Here is a 17,356-nt window from a genome sequence, read left to right as displayed (position 1 = left end):
TTAGATGTTTTGTATATCTGTATAAATTGGTCTTTTTGATGCTGTAAGTAATTATGCAGAAATTAAATCTTTCAATGTTCCCAGAGCTGAATTTTAAGTGTGTACTTTATAGTAACAGTTCTCTCAGAAAGGCCTGTATTTTATTTGAGCCGAACTGCGACACTTTTTCGCCTCCCGGACTTTTCGCCTACATCGCGTGCGTTGCAGGCGGAAATGTATCGTGCGCGTGCCCACGAATCGCCGTATTCAATTTGAAAGTAGGCCAAAACGTGACCCGGCGAAACTTTAAACATGCGGAAAGACCTGTCAGATTTGGGGAAATCAGCCTGACACCCCCCAAAAGATGTTCTGACATGGGGGTTCCCTATGGTCCCCCCCGATTTGGCTCGCTGAAGGTATTTGTTGTTTTTAAACGGGCTCATTAGCTGCTAAATAGCGTTTTTGTATAAGTGGTGCAGAATAGTATTCAGGAGGTTTTTTTGCAGAAAATAACTTATCCCAGCAAATTTGGGGTACTTGAAAATGGGGGTCAGCATATTTTAAAGTTGCTAAAGCGAAGTTGAACAAATCGTGAAAAATCCACCTGCCGCAAGCCCCTGCACTGAAAAAAACACCTGGGACATACTTGGGGACCCCCCCAGAGTCAAGTTCGCTAGTTTTTTATCTTTTGTCCCCCAATAGTTTTTTTTTTTCACCCCAAATTCAAAGTGACTTTTGGGGTGTTTCTAAGGTTTTTTATTTTTGACACAGTTTACCTTTGGGGGACTGTTTGAAGGCTGTTACGGGGGTTCCCGTAACGTTGCACCCCAAAACCCCAATTCCGCACTTTTTTCGCCATGCTATTCCGCCTATTACATTGCACTGATTTTCCGCCTAGGCGGAAAGTCTTCCAAATTGAATACGGGTAAAATCAAAACAGGCGAAAATGACGTCATCAACAAAACGTTTTCGCCAAAAACACGCGAAAACAGCTTTTCGTTCCAAATTGAATACGGGCCAAAGTCTAAACTGCTCTTGGGACACTACTGACTGTATTTGTAGTTATTACAGGGTGCGTTACATACATCTACTTGTATTTATTGTGTAAAATGTCTGATTCAGAGGTGGGGCGCAATATCGGACGCAGTCTAGCGATTTTTTTTTTTGCCACTGCATATGCGTCGAAGGGTCGCCACGCACGCACAGTGATTGGTTAGCGATGGCGGTTGCAGAGAGGATTTACTCGCCAAGTGAGTGACCAGTAGTCAGCGTTTGGGAGGAGGGGGGGTGGCAAAAAAAAAAACGCAGGCGTTTGACCGTTTTCTCAGCGTGTCCTAGTGAGCCCCCAGCAAATTCGTATGCAGCTAGTGTTCACTCTAGCTCCGGCGTGAGGCAGGGCGCCGGAGCTAGAGAGGGCACGCGCGTATGCGGACCGAGAAGGGGGCGTGGTAATCGAAAAGGGGGCGTGTCTATAAGACGCGTCCCATTTTCGTCACTCTTGGGGACGTGCCCGGCACTTACGGACACGCCGGGCAGCCCCCAAGCCCTGCAGAGGAGGGAGAATAGATGCCGGGCGCATGCGCACGGCGTCTATTCTCCGGCGGTCACCGAGTCACCGCACATTTCTTCAACCGCGGGACACCTGCGACCCCGCGGGTGACGACGGTTCCCGCAGGTTTTTAGAGCAGGGCGCTTTTTGCCCTCCTTCTGGAGAGCAGGGCGCTTTTTGCCTTCCAGAAAGAGGGCAGGGTTCCGCGCCCCGCTAAAACAGCCTAGCGGGAACGCTACGCAGCTGGAGAGTCCCCGGGTGAGACGCCCATTCGGAGACAGCATAGGCTTACTCAGAGGTTCGATGTGCGACCGATGTTTCCTCTTTTGTACATAAGCGGCGGATGTGAGACGCCGGAGGTGGGTGTGTCTGTGCAGAAGATGGTGGCTGACGGTGGCATTGCGTGCTCCTCTGAATCAGCGCCAAGGGTGCAGACTGTTACTTGATGTGTGACCCAACAACATTGCTGCGTTAAATCCATATAGTTTATTTTTAAATGTATTTATCCTTGTTGCAACACTAATATTTTTTTTTTTTTTTTTTTTTTCCCTCCCCACAGGACGTTTAGTCAGAAGAAAGCTGCAGTGGAGCGCGAGTATGCGCAGGTAAGATCGCATTGATGTATACGATAATAGAAGCCATGTCTGCCGCTTTGTTTCCCATTATTTTAAATGTATAATCTTTTCCTTCTCCTGACCTGGCAGATCCTTAAGCTGGGCACACACCTGACCGGTGAGCTATAGAACGATTGTTAAGGGGGGCATCCGCTACACGATTTTAGCAGGGCGATTGAACGATAACGACGTTGTCATCGTTCAATCGTTTAAAAAAAAATCGTTTATAAATCGTGCAGTTTGCGCGCTCCCGCTGGTCGTTTCATCGTCTCATCAGTTCGAACGAACACGCAGGTCAATTTCACTTGATCTATTAAAGATCGTTTGCAAATCGTTCAGACTGAAAGATAAAATTTCAAGGGAAAAAATCGAGGGAAAATTGTTTAGAGATTGGACAGGGAGTAGATCGTCTAGTGGATGTGCTCCTTTAAGTACATGCTCGCCATTCGTCCGCCCAATGTGTGCGGCCAGCAGAGCCATTTGAATATACCTGCCCACTTACAACATCCTATTCAATGGCTGCTATGGCCGAAAGTATCTCACAGTCGGCAGGTCAGCCATACAGACAGCCAGATGAAACGAAATATCCGCTAGATATATATCGTCATCGGGCTGTGCTGCAGGAACCGATCAGATCTGTCTGTGAACAACGTAGTTCTCGGACTTATCGGGTGTACACTACAGTTGGTGCACCATCGATATATCGTTAGTCGCTGAAGGAACGATAGTATCGTGTATCCAGCATTACTCTCCTAACTCCACTGTTACATTGCCCCAATTATAATCCAATGACCACTCAGGCCTGGAGAAGCGAACACACACGAGGGCTACAGCTCCGCAACCGAACCGTCCAGATAGTAAGGGGCAGGCAGAACGCCTGGATTAGATTGCGTGCTACAGTTTGGGCTGTTTAACTGTTGTGGCACTGCAAGTCCCAGCACACCAGCTGGTCTGAATTTGTAAGACTTGTGCTGCAGCAACAGGGAAATTGGGGGGGGGGGGGGGGGGGGCTTGATGATGCACTGGACAATGTGAATTCCTTCTCCCTTTAATTAGGCGGAGAGAATATTATTTCCAGTGACCGTTGCCTATACATTCAGCCGCGCAGTGAGAGTGCTTCAGATTCCTCTGTTTGGGAGTCTCTGGTTTCGAGATCTTGTCTCTGTGCCACGCTAAGCGGCAGCTGTTTGTTCGAGCCCTGGTTGTATTCATCCGTGTTGGCTGGCGTTCCTCGGCTGGTGCACGAGCCCCTTCATAAAGGGAAGCGTTGTTGACCCTACACTGTGGGGGGAAACTGCTTCCTGAGTCCTGCAATGAATACCTATCAGCAGGCTGAGATTACGCCTTTGTCCTGGATCAGAGCAACGATTGTCCCCGTGTTCAGATGGCTCCATGAGAAAGTGGCCAGCTCTGCCGGCCAGGAAATCGCTGCCAGTGTCATGTGCCAGTTATAGATGTGACCAGAGGTAGAATACGTGGGCATAGCCTCCGCACAATCGTCTCATTTCTTCCGCACACTGAAGGGGCTTATGTACCTAACTCCCCCATTTGTCACAGTTGGCAACTTTAAAATGGTTTCTAGGATCCTTTTTGCTGCTGAGCCGCGGGCATCTGAGCGTGCCGCGAGCAATTCTGTCTCGGCGGCCCTAGGAGCGATGCAATGCCCCATCATAGCTGGGTTTCATTATAACATTTCTGCATTTGAAATATGTATGGAAAGTAAGAATGGATGGCAAAGATTGCGTATAACATTCAGCATGATTAAAGAAAAATTGGGATATTTCCAGGGACAAATATTGAAAACATGGCGCTGCCCCTGCAAAGTAGTTGGGGGGGGGGGGGGGGAGACTGTGTAAAATGTGCCTGAACAGTGCTGTAGCAGGGACCCTTTCACCGGACCCAGGATGCTGCTAGCCGGCCGTGTCCTAAGGACGTGTCAGATGATTCACTAAGCTGCTGGGTGCTGTCCTGTAAGTGGTGCTTGTGGGGACTGCTGGATGATGTGTTACTGATAAGGAGGGCTGGGCTCAGTGGTGTTATGTAACTAATTCTTACTTCCCTTCCTCACTCAACTGGTTAAAGGAGAGGGTTATATTAGACACGCTACAGGGCTGGTGCTGCACTGTGCTGGGCACTGCTGGGTAAGGGAGAGGGTTATATTAAATACGCTGCAGGTCTGGTGCTGTACTGTGCTGGGTAAAGGAGAGGGTTATATTAGATACGCTACAGGTCTGGTGCTGCACTGTGCTTGGCACTGCTGGGTAAGGGAGAGGGTTATATTAGATACGCTGCAGGTCTGGTGCTGCACTGTGCTGGGCACTGCTGGGTACAGGAGAGGGTTATATTAGACACGCTGCAGGTCTGGTGCTGCACTGTGCTGGGCACTGCTGGGTACAGGAGAGGGTTATATTAGACACGCTGCAGGTCCGGTGCTGCACTGTGCTGGGCACTGCTGGGTAAGGGAGAGGGTTATATTAGACACGCTGCAGGTCTGGTGCTGCACTGTGCTGGGCACTGCTGGGTAAGGGAGAGGGTTATATTAGACACGCTGCAGGTCTGGTGCTGCACTGTGCTGGGCATTGCTGGGTAAAGGAGAGGGTTATATTAGACATGCTGCAGGTCCGGTTCTGCACTGTGCTGGGCATTGCTGGGTAAAGGAGAGGGTTATATTAGACTCGCTGCAGGTCCGGTTCTGCACTGTGCTGGGCACTGCTGGGTAAGGGAGAGGGTTATATTAGACACACTGCAGGTCCGGTTCTGCACTGTGCTGGGCATTGCTGGGTAAAGGAGAGGGTTATATTAGACTCGCTGCAGGTCCGGTTCTGCACTGTGCTGGGCACTGCTGGGTAAGGGAGAGGGTTATATTAGACACGCTGCAGGTCCGGTGCTGTACTGTGCTGGGCACTGCTGGGTAAAGGAGAGGGTTATATTAGACACGCTGCAGGTCTGGCGCTGCACTGTGCTGGGCACTGCTGGGTAAAAGAGAGGGTTATATTAGATAAGCTTCAGGTCTGGTGTTGTACTGTGCTGGGCACTGCTGGGTACAGGAGAGGGTTATATTAGACACGCTGCAGGTCTGGAGCTGGGCACTGCTGGGTACAGGAGAGGGTTATATTAGACACACTGCAGGTTTGGTGCTGCACTGTGCTGGGCAGTGCTGGGTAAAGGAGATAGTTATATTAGACACGCTGCAGGTCTGGTGCTGTACTGTGCTGGGCACTGCTGGGTACAGGAGAGGGTTATATTAGATACGCTGCAGGTCTGGTGCTGCACTGTGCTGGGCACTGCTGGGTACAGGAGAGAGTTATATTAGATATGCTGCAGGTCCGGTGCTGCACTGTGCTGGGCACTGCTGGGTACAGGAGAGGGTCATATTAGACACGCTGCAGATCCGGTGCTGCACTGTGCTGGGCACTGCTGGGTACAGGAGAGGGTTATATTAGACACGCTGCAGGTCTGGAGCTGGGCACTGCTGGGTACAGGAGAGGGTTATATTAGAGACACTGCAGGTTTGGTGCTGCACTGTGCTGGGCACTGCTGGGTAAAGGAGAGGGTTATATTAGATACGATGCAGGTTTGGGGCTGCACTGTGCTGGGCACTGCTGGGTAAAGGAGAGGGTTATATTATACACACTGCAGGTCTGGTGCTGCACTGTGCTGGGCACTGCTGGGTACAGGAGAGGGTTATATTAGACACGCTGCAGGTCTGGTGCTGGGCACTGCTGGGTACAGGAGAGGGTTATATTAGACACGCTGCAGGTCTGGTGCTGCACTGTACTGGGCATTCCTGGGTAAAGGAGAGAGTTATATTAGACACGCTGCAGGTCTGGTGCTGGGCACTGCTGGGTAAGGGAGAGGGTTATATTAGATACGCTGCTGGTGCTGTACTGTGCTGGGCACTGCTGGGTACAGGAGAGGGTTATATTAGATACGCTGCAGGTCCGGTGCTGCACTGTGCTGGGCATTGCTGGGTAAAGGAGAGGGTTATATTAGATACGCTTCATGTCTGGTGTTGTACTGTGCTGGGCATTGCTGGGTAAAGGAGAGGGTTATATTATACACACTGCAGGTCTGGTGCTGCACTGTGCTGGGCACTGCTGGGTACAGGAGAGGGTTATATCAGACATGCTGCTGATCCGGTGCTGCACTGTGCTGGGCACTGCTGGGTACAGGAGAGGGTTATATTAGACACGCTGCAGGTCTGGTGCTGGGCACTGCTGGGTACAGGAGAGGGTTATATCAGACATGCTGCTGATCCGGTGCTGCACTGTGCTGGGCATTGCTGGGTAAATGAGAGGGTTATATTAGACACGCTGCTGTACTGTGCTGGGCATTGCTGGGTAAAGGAGAGGGTTATATTAGATACGCTGCAGGTCTGGTGCTGCACTGTGCTGGGCACTGCTGGGTACAGGAGAGGGTAATATTAGACACGCTGCAGGTCCGGTGCTGGGCATTGCTGGGTACAGGAGAGGGTTATATTAGACACGCTGCAGGTCTGGTGCTGCACTGTGCTGGGCACTGCTGGGTAAAGGAGAGGGTTATTTCTACTTCAGGGTCCATAGGGGGTCCACAGGGTTGACCTTGGGGATATAGCTGGATCAGGATCCATGGGCACCACACAGTTAAGCTTTTAGCTCCCAGGATGCACCTGGGTCCTCCTCTATACCCCGCCCCCGAGCCACAGGCACCTCAGTGTAAGCTGGTGCCCGGCCGGACTCTGTCACCGCGCAGGGGGCTGCAGGAGCAGCCCCCAGAAGCTTTTTATTTTCTAATAGATTTTATTTATTTTAGTTTCTCTTTTTACTACAGACGGCAGCGAAGGGCTGTCTGTACAGACGCCCACGCTGCCGCTCTGATCCCCGACTGGCGCCGCGACGCCAGTACTGATCTGGGGATCGCGGCGGGAGGACAGAGTCCGTACTAGCCGGACTCTGTCTACCTCCCAGGACTGCTGCCGGAGTCGCCGGGGATTCAGGTAAGCCGCGCGTCGCTGGCTAGCGGCGGCGCGCGGAATACCTTAAATGCAGTCCTTTAGCCTCCGGTCCTGGGGACAGACCGGAGGCTGCTGGCAGTGGCGGCGGGCCCCCCCCATAACCCGTGGGACCACTAGACCACCAGGGATAACCGGCAAGCGGGAAGCCAGCATCCCTGGGGTTAATGGCCAGCCAGGGGAGGAAGCCTTCCCTGTTCAGCGGCTCCTCCCCTCAGCTCAGCGCGCTTTTCAGCCTGCATGTCTAGCGTCCCTGAGCTGCAGTTCACTCGGCCACTCCTCCTCTGAGGTCTCTGGCGGCCATTTTTTTTTCTACATGTGGCAGCGCAGATCCCTCAGGGAGCACGCGGACCGGTCCCCCTGTGTACCTCTCCCCTGTTAGGACGGCGTACACAGCACTATAGCCCTCCCAGACACTGAATCTGGGCGGTTGAGTGTAGTGTAAAGGTGCAGTGAGTATATCTTCCTGCATGGTATGTGACTTTTGCTAGTGCTGCTGTCTGTATTTTTCTCTTATTACTGTCAGCTTATATCTATCTCTTTCCTTCTTCCTTAGCCCTACAGGTGTGGAGCAGGGGCTTTTCTACTAACCTCACATATATAAATCAAGTATTTGTGAGGTCTGTCACATACAGTTGTGTGCTACACAGTGCCATATTCAGGACTGTTGTTCAGCACACAGGGAAGTGCAGTTCTTTTTTCCTCTATTGCCATATATATTGTGTCTGTACGTTATATTTGGTTATGTCTGACGGTGAAGTTGAGCACTCCGGGACTCCAGTGTTGTTTTCCTGCAGGCGCTGCTCTGCGGGATCACATAGGGAAGAGGCATCTCTGGATGGCCTTTATGAGCGGTGTCAGTTGACTCCTGGTCAATCCAGACCCCCTATGACACAGGAGCCACCATGGGCTATGTTTTCACAGGTGCTGGTGTCTCTGGCGGACCGCCTTGCGGCTCCGTCTGCTGTCCCTACGAGGACTCTGTCCCAGCCTACCATTTCCCATTACCAGGGTACCCCGCAATTATTGCAGAGTTCCTCTGGGTCACAGACTGTGGACCCTTATTCAGGATTGCCTATCTATTTTCAGGCCACTCCTGCTACACAACAGTCTGTGATGCCTTTCCAGGCCAATGTGGCAGCTCCTCCACCATGGGTGGACGTGCTCTCCAGTTCAGTCCAGAGTCTGGCAGCTGCATCTTCGACTTTTCAGTCGATGCTGCACAATGACAGGTCTGCAGGGGCGTCTAAGCGTGCACATAAGTTGCATGCGGCGCAGATTTCGGACACTGAGGGGTCCTCAGATGAGGGTGATGTCCAGGACGACTCCGATTCGTACACCTCGGCTCAGGAGTTGGAATCTCGGTCGTCTATTAATGTACGAGCTCTGGTTAGGGCGGTGCGTGCCATTCTCCTAATAGAGGATGAGGCACCTGATCCTAAGTAGAAATTCCCTAGTTTAAAAAAAAAAAAAAAAACTAAGGTGACTTCGGCGGTATTCCCCCTATCTGATCAATTAACGGATCATATGGCGGTGGCTTGGCAGACACCCAGTAAGAGATTTGTGCCTCAAAAGAGGTTGGCTTCCAATTATCCATTCCCGGAGGCGCATTGTAGGAAGTGGGTAGCTCCACCGGCGGTGGATTCCCATGTCACACGCCTTATTAGGAGTGCTACGCTGCCAATACCGTCAGTTTCCTCGTTAAAGGATCCCACGGACAGAAAGGTTGAGGCTTGCCTTAAGTCTATTTATTCCCTCTCGGGAGCAATTGCTCGCCCGTCCAGGGCCATTTCCTGGTGGCTAAGGCCATTAGGGTTGGGCCAATGCCTTAGGGGACACTTTTCCTGAGGATACTCAGGAAGTCCAGAGGGCATTACTAGGACAGATGAGTGATGCGGCTTCTTATATTGGAGAAGCTTCCTTGGACGCTAGTCTGCTAACCTCTAGGGTGTCGGCTGCGGCTGTGCATGCCCGCCGCTCCTTATGGCTGAGGTCCTGGAGAGCAGACGCTGATTCAAACAAGGGCCTGGGAGGCCTTACCTTTTAATGGGGAATTACTTTTTGGTCGAGACTTGGATAGGATCGTGGATAGACTGGCTAGGTCCAAGAAACAAGCTTAGAGTGCCAGGCGTCCCTCTTCCAAACAGGAAGATAAGCCTTCCGCCTGATGGGACGGGCCTCCCTCTGGGGGATCCCAGAGGGGAGGCCGACTTCTTCATTTCGCCCAGAGCTGGTTCAATACCACCACCGATGCCTGGGTGCGAGAAGTGGTCTCCCAGGGGTACGCCCTGTCTTTTCGGCGCAGACCGCCTCACTAGTTTTTCTGCACGAGTCCTTCTCAGGACATAGCCAAGGCTATGCTGATCAGGGAAGCTATAGGCTCCTTGCTGACTGCAGGGGTCATTGTACCTGTTCCACAATCTCAGCATGGGATGGGGTACTATTCTGCTGTTTCTGGTACAGAAACCCAATGGCTCCCATCGACCCGTTCTAAATTTAAAGTCTTTGAACAGGTTTCTCAGGATTCCCAGGTTCAGAATGGAAACCTTGTGTTCCATAATTCTGGCTATGGAACCAGGGGATTACATGGTCTCCCTGGATATCCAGGACGCTTACCTCCATGTGCCGATAGCAACGTCACATCAGAGGTGTCTGCGGTTTGCTCTGTTGCACCGTCACTACCAGTTCCGGGCTCTCCACAGCGCCGAGGGTGTTCACCAAGGTGATGGCAGTTATGGCTGCCCACCTTCGGAACCAGGGGGTACGGTTGTTAGCGTATCTGGACGACCTCCTATTGCTGGCAAGCTCTCCGGAGGTTCTGCTGCAACATCTCCAACTGACGGTGGCTTGTCTGCAGATGCACGGGTGGTTAATAAATTGGAGGAAGTCATCCCTGATCCCATCTCAGCAGAGGGTCCATCTGGGGGCCCTCCTAGACTCTCATCAGCAGCGGATCTTTCTAACTCCAGAAAAGGTATCTTCCCTACAGTTGCGGATACGCAGTTGCCTGATTGTGCCAGTCTTTCGGTACACTCGGCAATGAGAGTGCTGGGTTCCAGGGTGTCGGCATTCGACATGGTGGAATTTGCCCAGTTTCACTCCAGGCCTCTGCAGAGGCTGATTCTAGCAAACTGGAATGGGTTGCCTCACCGGATCCGGTCACAGACCCTGGTGCTATCTCCGGATGTACGACAGTCCCTGAATTGGTGGCTTTAAACAGCTCACCTTCTCGAGGTTCGCCCCTTTTGGATCCCGGACTGGGTTCGGCTCACGACAGATGCCAGTCTTCGGGGTTGAGGGGCGGTGACAGGCTCCTTGTCACTTCAGGGTCGTTGGACAGCGGAGGAAGCTGCTCTCCCCATTAATGTTCTGGAACTAAGAGCCGTGTACAGGGCTCTGCAGTCGGCCGGCACCACTCTTCACGGAAGGGCGGTGCAAGTGCAGTCAGACAACGCCACCACGGTGGCGTACATCAATCACCAGGGAGGAACTCGCAGCCGGGCTGCGATGGCAGAAGTGTCTCACATCCTAACCTGGGCGGAGTGCCACTTTCCAGCGATCTCTGCAGTCTTCATTCCCGGAATCCTCAATTGGGAGGCAGACTTCCTCAGCCATTACGACGTGCATCCAGGGGAATGGTCGCTTCATCCAGAGGTATTCCAACTACTCATGGACAAGTAGGGACTGCCGGAGATGGACTTGATGGCCTCTCGTCACAGTCACAAGTTGCCCGTGTACAGGTCAAGGACAAGGGACGACGGCGCCTGTCTGGTGGACGCTGTGTAGGTCAGATGGACGTTTCAGCTGGCATATCTGTTTCCTCCGATATCCCTTCTGCCTTGGGTCCTGCGCAAGTTCTATCAGGACGGAGGCACTCTGGTACTGGTGGCCCCAGCGTGGCCAAGACGTCCGTGGTACTCCAACCTACAGAGTCTGTCCATCGACGTTCCGTACCTTCCTCCTCAGCGGCAGGACTTGTTGTCTCAGGGGCCCTACCTTTACCCGGATCTGGGTCGTCTGTCTTTGACGGCGTGGCTCTTGAGACGGCCGTCTTAAGGTCCCGGGGCTTTTCTAGTTCCGTTATTTCCACCATGCTGAGGGCACGCAAGCCTGCTTCTGCAAGGATTTACCATAGAGTGTGGCACACGTACTTTCAGTGGTGGGAGTCCAGAAACTTATGATCCTCAGGTATTCAGAGTTTCAAGGATTCTGGCTTTTCTTCAGTCGGGTTTGGACTTAGGTTTACGCCTTTCCTCTCTGAAGGTGCACGTGTCTGCTTTATCGGTTTGGTACCAACGTAGAATTGCTATGTTACCGGACGTACAGACTTTTTTTCCGGGGTGTTCTCAGGATTCTCCTGGCTATTGCTTCAGCAAGGAGGGTTTCCGAGTTGGGGGCACTTTCATGTAGTCCCCCCTTCTTAATTATTTTCTCCAGGACAGAGCAGTGCTTCGCACTCGTCCTGAGTGTTTACCTAAGGTTGTCTCTAAGTTCCATATCAATCAGGAACTGGTGGTCCCAGCCATTCAGTCCCCTGATCTTACAGCAGGGGAGACTTCGTTGGACATTGTCCGTGCTCTCAGAGTTTATGTTGATCGGACTGCTTCTGTTCGAAAGTCCGACTCCTTGTTTGTCCTCTTTGGTTTTCATAAGAGGGGTTGGCCTGCCAACAACCAGACTTTGGCCCGTTGGTTTTGTTCTGTTATTAAGGAGGCTTAGATACGAGAGCATTTACCTGTTCCAGCCTCTGTTAAGGCTCATTCCACTCGTTCTGTGGGCCCTTCTTGGGCTGCTAAACGTGGTGCTTCAGCTGTGTAAGGCAGCCACTTGGTCTTCGGTTCAAACGTTTCTAAGATTTTATGCGTTTGACACCTTTGCCTCTCAGGATGCATCCTTCGGGCGCAGGATTCTCCTTTCTGCACAGGAGCGTCCCCGCCCTTAGTTGAACTGCTTTGGGACATCCCCAAGGTCAACCCTGTGGACCCCCTATGGACCCTGAAGTAGAAAACAAGAGATATGGTAAGAACTTACCTTTGTTATCTCTGTTTCTACGAAGTCCATAGGGTCCACAGGGCGCCCGCCCTGACGCACCTGGCTTCTAAAGGGCTGTGTTGCTGGTCACCGGTATTTCCGTCTCCTTTTTCTGTGAGTATGGTTTCTTGTGTGTTCCAGTCTTCCTTCTCTCTGTTCCATATTCTCCTCCGGCCTAGGCTGCTTACCAACTGAGGTGCCTGTGGCTCGGGGGCGGGGTATAGAGGAGGACCCAAGTGCATCCTGGGAGCTAAAAGCTTAACTGTGTGGTGCCCATGGATCCTGATCCAGCTATATCCCCAAGGTCAACCCTGTGGACCCTATGGACTTCGTAGAAACAGAGATAACAAAGGTAAGTTCTTACCATATCTCTTGTTATTAGACACGCTGCAGGTTCGGTGCTGCACTGTGCTGGGCATTGCTGGGTAAAGGAGAGGGTTATATTAGACACACTGCAGGACTGGAGCTGCACTGTGCTGGGCACTGCTGGGTACAGGAGAGGGTTATATTAGACACGCTGCAGGTCTGGTGCTCCACTGTGCTGGGCATTGCTGGGTAAAGGAGAGAGTTATATTAGACTCGCTGCAGGTCTGGTGCTGCACTGTGCTGGGCACTGCTGGGTAAAAGAGAGGGTTATATTAGACACGCTGCAGGTCTGGTGCTGGGCACTGCTGGGTAAGGGAGAGGGTTATATTAGATACGCTGCAGGGCTGGTGCTGTACTGTGCTGGGCACTGCTGGGTACAGGAGAGGGATATATTACACACGCTGCAGGTCCGGTGCTGCACTGTGCTGGGCACCGCTGGGTACAGGAGAGGGTTATATTAGACACGCTGCAGGTCCAGTGCTGCACTGTGCTGGGCATTGCTGGGTAAAGGAGAGGGTTATATTGGATAAGCTTCACGTTTGGTGTTGTACTGTGCTGGGCACTGCTGGGTAAAGGAAAGGGTTATATTAGACACACTGCAGGTCTGGAGCTGGGCACTGCTGGGTACAGGAGAGGGTTATATTAGACACGCTGCAGGTCTGGAGCTGGGCACTGCTGGGTACAGGAGAGGGTTATATTATACACACTGCAGGTCTGGTGCTGCACTGTGCTGGGCACTGCTGGGTACAGGTGAGGGTTATATTAGACACGCTGCAGGTCTGGTGCTGCACTGTGCTGGGCACTGCTGGGTACTGGAGAGGGTTATATTAGACACGCTGCAGGTCTGGTGCTGTACTGTGCTTGGCACTGCTGGGTACAGGAGAGGGTTATATTAGACACGCTGCAGGTCCGGTGCTGCACTGTGCTGGGCACTGCTGGGTACAGGAGAGGGTTATATTAGACACGCTGCAGATCCGGTGCTGCACTGTGCTGGGCACTGCTGGGTACAGGAGAGGGTTATATTAGACACGCTGCAGGTCTGGAGCTGGGCACTGCTGGGTACAGGAGAGGGTTATATTAGACACACTGCAGGTTTGGTGCTGTACTGTGCTGGGCATTGCTGGGTAAAGGAGAGGGTTATATTAGACACACTGCAGGTCTGGTGCTGGGCACTGCTGGGTAAGGTAGAGGGTTATATTAGACACACTGCAGGTTTGGTGCTGTGCTGTGCTGGGCATTGCTGGGTAAAGGAGATAGTTATATTAGACACGCTGCAGGTCTGGTTCTGGGCACTGCTGGGTAAGGGAGAGGGTTATATTAGATACGCTGCAGGGCTGGTGCTGTACTGTGCTGGGCACTGCTGGGTACAGGAGAGGGTTATATTAGAAACGCTGCAGGTCCGGTGCTGCACTGTGCTGGGCATTGCTGGGTAAAGGAGAGGGTTATATTAGATACGCTACAGGTCTGGTGTTGTACTGTGCTGGGCACTGCTGGGTAAAGGAGAGGGTTATATTAGACACGCTGCAGGTCTGGTGCTGCACTGTGCTGGGCACTGCTGGCTAAAGGAGAGGGTTATATTAGACACGCTGCAGGTCTGGTGCTGTACTGTGCTGGGCATTGCTGGGTAAAGGAGAGGGTTATATTAGACACGCTGCAGGTCTGGTGCTGGGCACTGCTGGGTACAGGAGAGGGTTATATTAGATACGCTGCAGGTCTGGTGCTGCACTGTGCTGGGTAAAGGAGAGGGTTATATTAGACACGCTGCAGGTCTGGTGCTGCACTGTGCTGGGCACTGCTGGGTAAAGGAGAGTGTTATATTAGATACGCTGCAGGTCTGGTGCTGCACTGTGCTGGGCACTGCTTGGTAAAGGAGATGGTTATATTAGATACGCTGCAGGTTTGGGGCTGCACTGTGCTGGGCACTGCTGGGTACAGGAGAGGGTTATATTAGACACGCTGCAGGTCTGGTGCTGCACTGTGCTGGGCACTGCTGGGTAAAGGAGAGGGTTATATTAGACACGCTGCAGGTCCGATGCTGTACTGTGCTGGGTAAAGGAGAGGGTTATATTAGATACGCTGCAGGTCTGGTGTTGTACTGTGCTGGGCACTGCTGGGTACAGGAGAGGGTTATATTATACACACTGCAGGTCTGGTGCTGCACTGTGCTGGGCACTGCTGGGTAAAGGAGAGGGTTATATTAGACACGCTGCAGGTCTGGTGCTGCACTGTGCTGGACACTGCTGGGTACAGGAGAGGGTTATATTAGACACGCTGCAGGTCTGGTGCTGGGCACTGCTGGGTACAGGAGAGGGTTATATTAGACACACTGCAGGTCTGGTGCTGCACTGTGCTGGGCACTGCTGGGTAAAGGAGAGGGTTATATTAGACACGCTGCAGGTCTGGTGCTGTACTGTGCTGGGCATTGCTGGGTAAAGGAGAGGGTTATATTAGACACGCTGCAGGTCTGGTGCTGGGCACTGCTGGGTACAGGAGAGGGTTATATTAGATACGCTGCAGGTCTGGTGCTGCACTGTGCTGGGTAAAGGAGAGGGTTATATTAGACACGCTGCAGGTCTGGTGCTGCACTGTGCTGGGCACTGCTGGGTAAAGGAGGGTTATATTAGATACGCTGCAGGTTTGGGGCTGCACTGTGCTGGGCACTGCTGGGTACAGGAGAGGGTTATATTATACACACTGCAAGTCTGGTGCTGCACTGTGCTGGGCACTGCTGGGTAAAGGAGAGGGTTATATTAGACACGCTGCAGGTCCGGTGCTGCACTGTGCTGGGCACTGCTGGGTACAGGAGAGGGTTATATTAGACACGCTGCAGGTCTGGTGCTGGGCACTGCTGGGTACAGGAGAGGGTTATATTAGACACACTGCAGGTCTGGTGCTGTACTGTTCTGGGCACTGCTGGGTACAGGAGAGGGTTATATTAGACACGCTGCAGGTCTGGTGCTGCACTGTGCTGGGCATTGCTGGGTACAGGAGAGAGTTATATTAGACACGCTGCAGGGCTGGTGCTGTACTGTGCTGGGCATTGCTGGGTAAAGGAGAGGGTTATATTAGACACGCTGCAAGTTTGGGGCTGCACTGTGCTGGGCACTGCTGGGTAAAGGAGAGGGTTATATTAGACACGCTGCAGGTCTGGTACTGTACTGGGCACTGCTGGGTAAAGGAGAGGGTTATATTAGACACGCTGCAGGTCTGGTGCTGGGCACTGCTGGGTAAGGGAGAGGGCTATATTAGATACGCTGCAGGGCTGGTGCTGTACTGTGCTGGGCACTGCTGGGTACAGGAGAGGGTTATATTAGACACGCTGCAGGTCCGGTGCTGCACTGTGCTGGGCATTGCTGGGTAAAGAAGAGGGTTATATTAGATACGCTTCAGGTCTGGTGTTGTACTGTGCTGGGCACTGCTGGGTAAAGGAGAGGGTTATATTAGACACGCTGCAGGTCCGGTGCTGTACTGTGCTGGGCACTGCTGGGTAAGGGAGAGGGTTATATTAGACACACTGCAGGTCGGTGCTGCACTGTGCTGGGCACTGCTGGGTACAGGAGAGGGTTATATTAGACACGCTGCAGGTCTGGTGCTGGGCACTGCTGGGTACAGGAGAGGGTTATATTAGACACACTGCTGGTCTGGTGCTGCACTGTGCTGGGCACTGCTGGGTACAGGAGAGGGTTATATTGGACATGCTGCAGGTTTGGTGCTGCACTGTGCTGGGCACTGCTGGGTACAGGAGAGGGTTATATTAGACACGCTGCAGGTTTGGTGCTGCACTGTGCTGGGCACTGTGATGTCAGTAGGGCCGCCCTCAAACGGCAGGCGTTCCTTCGGGAACACCTCCGTTTGGCCTGCCCACCCACCCCCCCTCCCGCCTACAAAACGGGGCGAGCTATCAATCAACATCGACAGACGCCCCGTTTTGTTGCAAGCCCTGGAGTGAGTGATTTCTCGCTCGCTCCGGGGCGAGCACATGAGGCGTGTGCGCTCTGCCCGGCCATCGACCCGGGTCTGAATCAGGCCCTGTGTCTGGTGTTCAAACATCTGTTTACACGCTTCCTACATACACATTAGAGCTTGTGTATGCCAGACCTAGATGACTGGGATCCTCAGACATGGGAGTACCATGGGTTATACTTTGATATGTGAAGTTGATAGTTGCCAACAGTCATGAAATTTACTGATCGCATCTTACATTAAGCAAAAGAAATATTTATCAAATGGTTCTTTCACAGTCCTAATGATCCATTAAAGCTTGTTGGGAAGTTACCAGTAACATTTACCACCTCAGTGTACGTGGGGTCTCTGTGGGCCCGGTTTGGCCTCTGGTTCAGTAGCTCTGGTCTGTGGGGCCGGTTTGGCCTCTGGTTCAGTAGCTCTGGTCTGTGGGGCCGGTTTGGCCTCTGGTTCAGTAGCTTTGGTCTGTGGGGCCGGTTTGGCCTCTGGTTCAGTAGCTCTGGTCTGTGGGCCCGGTTTTTCCTCTGGTTCAGTAGCTCTGGTCAGTGGGCCCGGTCTGGCCTCTGGTTCAGTAGCTCTGGTCTGTGGGCCCGGTTTGGCCTCTGGTTCAGTAGCTCTGGTCTGTGGGCCCGGTTTGGCCTCTGGTTCAGTAGCTCTGGTCTGTGGGCCCGGTTTGGCCTCTTGTTCAGTAGCTCTGGTCTGTGGGCCCGGTTTGGCCTCTGGTTCAGTAGCTCTGGTCTGTGGGGCCGGTTTGGCCTCTGGTTCAGTAGCTCTGGTCTGTGGGGCCGGTTTGGCCTCTGGTTCAGTAGCTCTGGTCTGTGGGGCCGGTTTGGCCTCTGGTTCAGTAGCTCTGGTCTGTGGGCC

General features: G+C 52.7%; 1 protein-coding gene across 5 annotated transcripts in view; it reads left to right on the top strand.

The window, feature by feature from the left end:
* FCHSD2 (FCH and double SH3 domains 2) overlaps nt 1–17,356 on the top strand; it is a 176,533-nt gene that overhangs the window by 37,933 nt on the left and 121,244 nt on the right. For all 5 annotated transcript variants that reach the window (XM_088479552.1, XM_088479549.1, XM_088479550.1 and 2 more), the window contains exon 3: nt 2,088–2,133. In XM_088479552.1, coding sequence (XP_088335678.1) covers nt 2,088–2,133 — 46 coding nt within the window. The remainder of the gene's footprint in view (nt 1–2,087; nt 2,134–17,356) is intronic.

Source organism: Taudactylus pleione, unplaced genomic scaffold, assembly GCF_031769625.1.
Source record: "Taudactylus pleione unplaced genomic scaffold, aTauple2 ptg000241l, whole genome shotgun sequence".
NCBI lineage: Eukaryota > Metazoa > Chordata > Amphibia > Anura > Myobatrachidae > Taudactylus > Taudactylus pleione.
Note: the sequence above shows the minus strand (reverse complement) of the source record. Positions and strands in the feature narration are given on the sequence as shown.